Raw genomic sequence first — 7,848 nt, 5'->3', positions numbered from 1 at the left:
ATACTTGTCCGGAACAGACTCCAATAAAGACTCAGAATTCCAGCTACCTTAGCCCTGCTTTAAACCAGAACCTAACAGAATATCATCCAGTATTTATTTTTAGTTTTTCTTTTATCACCATTCAGGATTTACTGTGTGAGCTGCAAAGAATCCAGTTAGTCATGGTCCTTGTCCAATGGCCTCAGGATCCCGGGACAATGGATTCATGAAATTCAGACAGCTGGAACGTATCATGCTTTTGAAGGGCTTTAGACCTCTGGAAATGTTTAAGGATGGGGTCTGTGGGAGTGGCTTGAAGTCCAGCCCTAGGACCAAAACTTGATTTGGCCATCAGCGGCCTCCTGCATGGGGCTTGGAAAAGTACCAAGCATTTAATACAGTGCTCTGCACACAGTAGTCACTCAATACTTACCACTTATTGATTGACTCTCTTGCCACTCTTGGACCCAAAATGTGCCGTGGGGTGTAATGAGTAGCGAGTCTGCAGATTTCAGAAAAAAACACCGGTGATGCCCTAACTGGAGCTGTCAACCAGAGGCTGAGCCAAGGGTTCAGGTTTTTGGAGCTCGTGGGCCAAAGAGAAAAATGTCATAGGAGGGCAGGTGTTACAACACCTGTCTGGATTTCGTAAGACACAGCCAGCACTTTTAACCCTGGATTTAGACTTAGACCCGGACAGATTTCTGGCCCACAGAAAAATTTCCCTTCGCTGTCGCCTGCTAGAAGAGAAAAGATTTACCAGAAAGAACAAAGACGTCCTAGCAAGAGGTTAAGCATTTTATCCGGACAGAAAAGATCACAGGGAGGTTAGTTTTCATGCCTGACTTGAGGCTGTCCAAAAGTCTTAAGCCCCAGTCGTGCCAACTCTAACAAGCAGTTCATATGAATGAAGCCGGGATTGTGCTGCAGTAGCTCGGGGGACAGCCAGGCCGGAGTCCTTTATGCTTCAAAATTTCACCACTTCTCGACAAAGTGTTGAACATTGCTGTAGTGGGGCTCCACTTCGGCCCCCCTTCTCTCTGTCCCCTGCTGGCTCACTCTTCCCTTTGTCTACTTCCTCCCAACTCGTATTGCCTTGGCCTAAACTGGCAACTGTCTCAACAAAAACCCGGGTAGCTAGAATATCCTCCCTCTGGCCTGGCACTCCCTCCCCCTTCAGATCAGACAGACCACCACTCTCCCTACCTTCAAAGCCTTACTAAAATCACATCTCCTCCAAGAGGCCTTCCCCAACTAAGCCCTCATTTCCCCTACTCCCTGTCCCTTCAGCATGGCTATGCACCTGGATCTGTGCCCTTTAAGTGCTTGATTTTCATCCCGCCCTCAACCCCGTAGCATTTACACATGTAGCTGAAATTAATTTTGATGTTTGTCTTTCCCTCTAGACTGTAAGCTTTTTGTGGGCAGAGTCATACCTACCAACTCTGTCGTACTGTGCTCTCCATAGTGCTTAGTTCAGCGTGCTCACAAAGTAAGCACTCAATAAATACCATCGATTGATAGCTCTGCACACAGTAAGCACTCAGTAAATACCACTGATTGATTTGTCTAGGGACAGACGGGCTGTTCCCTTTGCTAGGAAGGAGCTAGCCCTTGGGCAACCTCCTTCTGAAATCGAAGTTCCCACCTCTTCCCTTCACCTCCCAGACACACACCAGTCAGAGTAAAGAGAGCGTGGAGCCAGTGTAGGACCTTAAGAAAGACCCCAGCTCAATTTATCATTACCTGGATACCCATTCTAGGGTCACCGCAATGGTGTGCTGACGTTTTTGGTTCCAGAAATAGGTGCTAGCTTGGGTGTAAGCTCCTTGTGGGCAGGGAATATGTCACTTCTTTATTGGGTACTTCAAGCACCTAGTACAGTGCAACACACCAAGAGGGTGCTCAATAAAAGCTGTCATTATTACTACTACTACTAGAATACTAGCAAGAACTCCTAGAGACCTACTGGTAGCTGATGCTTCTGGCTCTGCAGTGGAATTCCAATGTCTGCCTTTTTTGCCTGCCTGCGGAACCCCTGGCTCCAGTTTTGGCACAACTCTTGGGGATACGACATTCCTTATGAGGGCATGGAAACTCAGACTTCTCCAGGCTCTATGTGGGAGGTAGATGGATGCCCCTTTGTGGACTTATTCTTCAGGCAGTGACTTGGTTACATCTCACTTCACCAGATGTCAGTGTCACTGGGTGACACACAAATAGGAAACAGAGTCAAACCCCAACAGAAGCACTGTATCCTTAAGATGGGGACTGTGCTACACGTTAAGGCAAGTGACATTCACGAAACAGACACAGGCAACATTTGCAACAAATGTCAAAAAAGAACGAGGCAGAAGGCCCTGTCACAGTCAGATGATGTGCACCTTCCACTGCAATCTTCTAGATGACTTTTGATCAAGAAGATCGACCGTGGAAGCGGAAGATGCCTTTTTCTCATCTCCTGGCTAAAAGAGTCAGTTTGCTGAATCCTACTAGGACAACAAACACAGCACTTTCATTCATGACCAGCTTCGAGGATCAGAGCCCAGCAGGTCAAATGACTAGGTCTGCTTTCCCAGTATTGATCTCCCTTTCTAACTTTAAGGTATTGGGAAACTCAGAGTTTAATCAAGATGACATATTCCCTTCTGGTTCAGTTTGAATTGTTCTGAACTGCTGACATTGGTAAAAATAAAAATGTCCCGCCAGACTGTGTAGGAAGGGGAGAGGATCTCACCAATTCTTTGACATGCTTCTGAAGGATGGGGAGGGAGCTGAAATGTGACCAAAAACAATCAGCATAATTATCCCTTTCCCCCTTGAGGGCCTGACCGAAAGTAGATTGAGAGGATCTAACCAATTCTTTGACATGCTTCTAGGGGATGGGGAGGGAGCTGAAATGTGATCAAAAACAATCAGCATAATTATCCCTTTCCCCCTTGAGGGCCTGACCAAAAGTAGATTGAGCCTTCCAGGATGTGAGTGGAGAAGATCCTTCTATGTGCCCCATCCTGTGTATTCTCCTTGGGCCAGGCTTCCTCTGGCACAAGAGGCAAAGCAGCTCCCAGAGAGGAGCATGTGGCCAAGGTCTCTGGCAGTGGCCCAGCTGCAACTCTGGGTTGTCCAAAGGAACGAGCTGCTTAGTCTGAACAAGGTTTTAGGTGCTGGACAGTTACTGGTATGCGCAGACTCCGAGATGGCCTAATCCCCTCCCCTTGTCCCACAGGCCAATGGCAGCTGGGAAGGGAGAATCCAAGTCTATTTTGGGCTTGATTCAGGGAGAATGTTCTCCCTGCAAATCCTACAACGTCCAGAGACCACCCTCACTCCATGGTCCTAGAATGAAACACTGGTCATTCCTGAATTGTCCCTTCGTTCTCCAATAAGAGAAATGAGGAGACCAACAATGGATGACTTTTTCTTCGAGGCACTGCTGAATCCTCTTGTTGCTAGGTAAATCCCAAAACGGGGCCTGATCTGACCCAGTAGAAAAGCATGAAAGGAAAAATGCACAAAGCAGGCTGGTTACACATACAGAAGGAAGCTTTGCGTACAAAAATTGGTCAACATTATTACGACTAATCCTGCAGTTGAAGGTTACAACTTGTCTGTTAGTAATACTGCACATGGGAGGAGCACCTATCTTCCAAAGAGCTCTAAAACCTTATACGTAAGCATCTCAGTTGCCTCACTGACTCCCTGTGAGGGAGGTAAGAGGCAGGTATCACTATCCCCATTTTACAGGTGGGAAAACTGAGGCACTGGGTAGTTAAGTGGCTGGCCCACAGTCACACAGTGAATAAGAACCAGAGTCAGAGGATGAAGCCAGGATCCCTGGCTCTCAACGTGGGCTCCTGTGACTACAATATGCTATCTTCCTTTCATGATGAAACTGGTTACACAGGCTCTCAGCACAGCATTTTTTTCTCATCAAATACAACTGAAATTGACCCAAGTGCTAATCAAGGGAAGGTGGAAATTTCTTTAAAAGTGCTAGATATTATTTTTTGTGCGTTCTGGGAGAAAATTCAGCTCCACTCAATCAGCAGAGGCAAGGGAAGCTGTGAGCATCCTCCCTCTCATTCCTGGGGTGCTTCTGGGGCAGCACAGTGCCTTAGGGGATAGGGTGATAGACCAAACTGAATGTCTTGAGAAAGCTCTGAACTAATGCCATCCTGGAAGCTACTGCCACGTTGCTTCCGATTTGTGGGGTTGACAAAGAGGAACTGTCTTATGTTATTTTTCCTTTGACGCCACCCATTAGGGGATTGGGGACTATCTGGGGGTTACTGAAATGCCACTCCCTTGCCGGCTCCCCTGGAAACCAGGCCCTCTGCATCTATTGGGGATCAGAGGGAATGTGTTTACTGGCCTCCAAACTTCAACGAACAGGCCACGTGTGAATATGCATTATGTGGCACGCTGTGTCTCACCTCCATTTTCTTTGTTTCAGAACAATTAACTGCCCTTGAGCACACCCAGCCACAGTAACTCAGATATAGTTGGAAAGAGGCCTGGCAACATTCTGAAAGACACCACCCTCCCTTCCCCACCCCCCACCCTCTCTGCTTGGGCCATACACCCCAACACAAGGCCTCTACACTAAACGGGGGGTCGATCCACTGCATTTCCAATGAGGCCTCAGTGTCTTACAAGCCCCTGGTCCAGGACGGCAGTGCAAAAGTCCAGCCAAAAGCATCTTCTGCCTCCGTGCCAGAGCCTCAACGGTGATCACAGAACTGACTCTCTCGACTCTGATTCGGCCACGAGGGAGGGGGCAGAGGCCAGGTTCCTGTGCGTCACCAGGGGCGATGTCTCCTCCTCTGATTTGCAGTTCGGGATCGCTTCCACTTTGACCTCACTGAGCTCCTGCTCTGCCTTCTTCGTCTCCTTCTGGTTCAGATAGTGGAGGATGCCCGCTCCTAAGGCATCCCCTTCCACATTCACCACGGTGGTGGTGCGGTCCCTGTACAACAGTGAAAGTAAAGAGTTGCAGGCTCGAAAGGTGGCCTCGGACCGCTCCCTCTGCACCGGTCGCCGGGACAGCGGACTAGGAAGCCCGTTATCCCGACGTCTGTTCTCCAAGCCCAAGCTAGCTTGGAGGACAAAATAAACATCTTGGAGAGTCAACAAAACTGGACATGGACATCCAAGAGAGCCAACTCCACTTCCAATCAGTTCCTCCAACGAAAGCTTCTTCCGGTAAAGGGGACCCATCCCCTAAACTTCCCTTGTTAGGTGATTATAGGGGAGCTTTCCCCAGAGTCTAATACAGGGCTCTGCCCACAGAAGGCATTCAATCAATCCTGGTGAAGATTTTCCCCGAGTGTAGACAGAGCTGGGAGCTGCCGGTCTCCCTCTAGACTATGAACTCATGTGGGCAGGACACATGTCTCCCAACTCTGTTATACTATACTTTCCCCAGAGTCTAATACAGGGCTCTGCCCACAGAAGGCATTCAATCAATCCTGGTGAAGATTTTCCCCGAGTGTAGACAGAGCTGGGAGCTGCCGGTCTCCCTCTAGACTATGAACTCATGTGGGCAGGACACATGTCTACCAACTCTGTTATACTATACTCTCCCAAGCACTTAGTACAGTGTTCTGCACACATCAACACTCAAATATGATTGATCAATTGGTTGATTGACTGGAACAAATGGCAGCCCAGCTCTGTGCTTTGTGTAACTGGTACTCTCTCGAGACCCCTGCTTCAGGCCCTCTCCCCAACCCCCTTCAAAATTTCATTTTTGTCATCCTCATAACAATACTGATGTACATAATTATGGCATTTAATAAGCACTTGCTTGGCGCCAAGGGCTGGTTTAGATTACAAGGATATAGATCCGACACAGTTCTTTTATCATATGGGAATCACAATCTATCATCTCCATTTTGAGGCTGTGGAACCTGAGGTCTAGAGAGGTCAAGTGACTTGTCCAAGGTCACACAGTCGGCCAGAGGCAGAGCTGGTACTCCACCTCTTGACTTCCAGTTGTCGGCTCCTTCCATAAACTAAGTGACTCACCCAAGGTCACAAAGCAGACAAGTGGTAGGGCCAGGATAAAAACCCAGGTCCTCTGACCCCCAGGCCTGTGCTCTAACCACTAGTTCACACTGTTGTCATGACTATTTGCTGCCTGGTATTTGTGGGCTCCCCTGCTTCTTCTCCTCACAGTTTAGACTGTGAGCCCACTTTCTAGACTGTGAGCCCATTGTTGGGTAGGGACTGTCTCTATATGTTGCCAATTTGTACTTCCCAAGCACTTAGTACAGTGCTTTGCACACAGTAAGCACTCAATAAATACAATTGATTGATTGATTGATACCTCTGAGTGGGCCTCGAGTGAGAAGCCAAGCGAGGGATGGGTTCTTCCCCCTGGCTTAGCGAGTCAGGTTGTCCACCCAATCCACGCCAGCACCTACCTGAGGCCTGTGTCCCCGAAGCTGCTCTGAGCTGCCTGCCTGACAATAATAGAGTCCACCCCTTCGTTCCATCCTCCTGGTCCGTGTCTGGCCTGGCTGGTCCAGACCAGCACTCAGAGCACTGACCTCCCTCCCTCTCTTCCCAGGGTCCAGTGGCTCGGGACTTACACAATCCAGTCCACGGCGAGGATCAGGGAGAGATCTTGGGTGGGCAACCCGATGGCCTCCAGGATAATGGCAATGGTCAGCACCCCTCCAGCGGGCACTCCGGCCGCCCCCACGCTGGACGCAGTAGCAGTCACACTAAGGGGATGGTAAACGGGATTCAGTCCTGTTTCAACTGCATGCACTGGGCAGTTGGGGCAGGAAAACTTTCTTAACCAGGCCAACGAGCTGGCATTCCTGACATACACGATGTTACCCTTCTTCTGCTAGACTGTAAGCTCCTTCAGGGCAGGGATCGTGTCTATCAACTCTGTTGCACCGTACTCTTCCAAGTCCTTAATACAGTGCTGTGCACACAGTAAGTGCCCAATATATGCCACTAATTGACTGACAGTGACCCTGGATGTTTGTTGTGCAGGGGGCAAACTTGTCAATTTCAGCTTGAGCCTTCACAGTGGATTGACACAGGAACCACTGTGAAGATTCAAATCTGACAAGCATGCATGAGCACATACACATACACAGAATGCAAATGAAAACTGTGACCCCAGGCATATCTCTTTGACTCCCGAACTCGGGGAGCCAAAATGGGTGTGGAAGGGCTCGCTGGCCTTGGAATGACTAGCCTAAACCTAGCCTCTGAGGGCTAGGACTCATTGAGATTGAGCCCATGGCCATGTCCTGCCTCTGGCCTGGAACGCCCTCCCTCCTCACATCCAACAAACAATTCCTCTTCCTGCCTTAATGAAGGCACATCTCCTCCAAGAGGCCATCCCAGATTAAACCCTCTTCTCCCATTCCCTTCTGCATCCCCCTGACTTGCTTCCTTTACTCATTCTCCCTCCCAGCCCCACAGCACTTATGTACATAACTGTAATTTATTTGTTTATATTAATGTCTGTCTCCTCCTCTAGACTGTAAACTCACTGTAGGCAGAGAATGGGTCTTGTTGTATTGTACACTCCCGAGCCCTTAGTACAGTGCTCTGCCCACAGTAAGTGCTTAATAAATACGACTGATTGACTGACTCACAGAATAGTGAAGATCTGCCCTGCATTGAGGTCCACGTTGTTTAGCTGAGCAATGAACACCGCTGCTACACACTGGAAGATGGCCGCTCCATCCATGTTCACGGTGGCCCCTATGGGGAGGATGAACCTGCTGATCCTCTTGTCCACGCCGTTCTTTTCCTCAATGCACTTGATCATTGATGGCAGGGTAGCAGAGCTGGTGATAGGTAAAGTGAGATGAAAAGAGCAAAGCCAAGAAACAGTTCTGG

The 7,848-nt window shown here is 48.9% G+C and overlaps 1 protein-coding gene across 1 annotated transcript in view; it reads right to left on the bottom strand.

Annotated features, from left to right (window-relative positions):
* Positions 1 to 4,684: 4,684 nt before the first annotated feature.
* Positions 4,685 to 7,848, bottom strand: part of SLC1A4 (solute carrier family 1 member 4) — a 32,337-nt gene continuing 29,173 nt past the window's right edge. The window contains exons 8-10 of the mRNA XM_038750847.1: positions 7,602 to 7,796; positions 6,573 to 6,707; positions 4,685 to 4,945 (exon numbers count right to left, since the gene is read on the bottom strand). Of these exons, the coding sequence (XP_038606775.1) occupies positions 4,711 to 4,945; positions 6,573 to 6,707; positions 7,602 to 7,796 (565 nt within the window). The 3' untranslated portion in view covers positions 4,685 to 4,710. The remainder of the gene's footprint in view (positions 4,946 to 6,572; positions 6,708 to 7,601; positions 7,797 to 7,848) is intronic.

This window comes from Tachyglossus aculeatus, chromosome 9 (genome assembly GCF_015852505.1).
Source record: "Tachyglossus aculeatus isolate mTacAcu1 chromosome 9, mTacAcu1.pri, whole genome shotgun sequence".
NCBI classification, from domain to species: domain Eukaryota; kingdom Metazoa; phylum Chordata; class Mammalia; order Monotremata; family Tachyglossidae; genus Tachyglossus; species Tachyglossus aculeatus.
The sequence above is the reverse complement of the archived record's forward strand: the minus strand, read 5'-3'. Positions and strand labels throughout refer to the sequence as shown.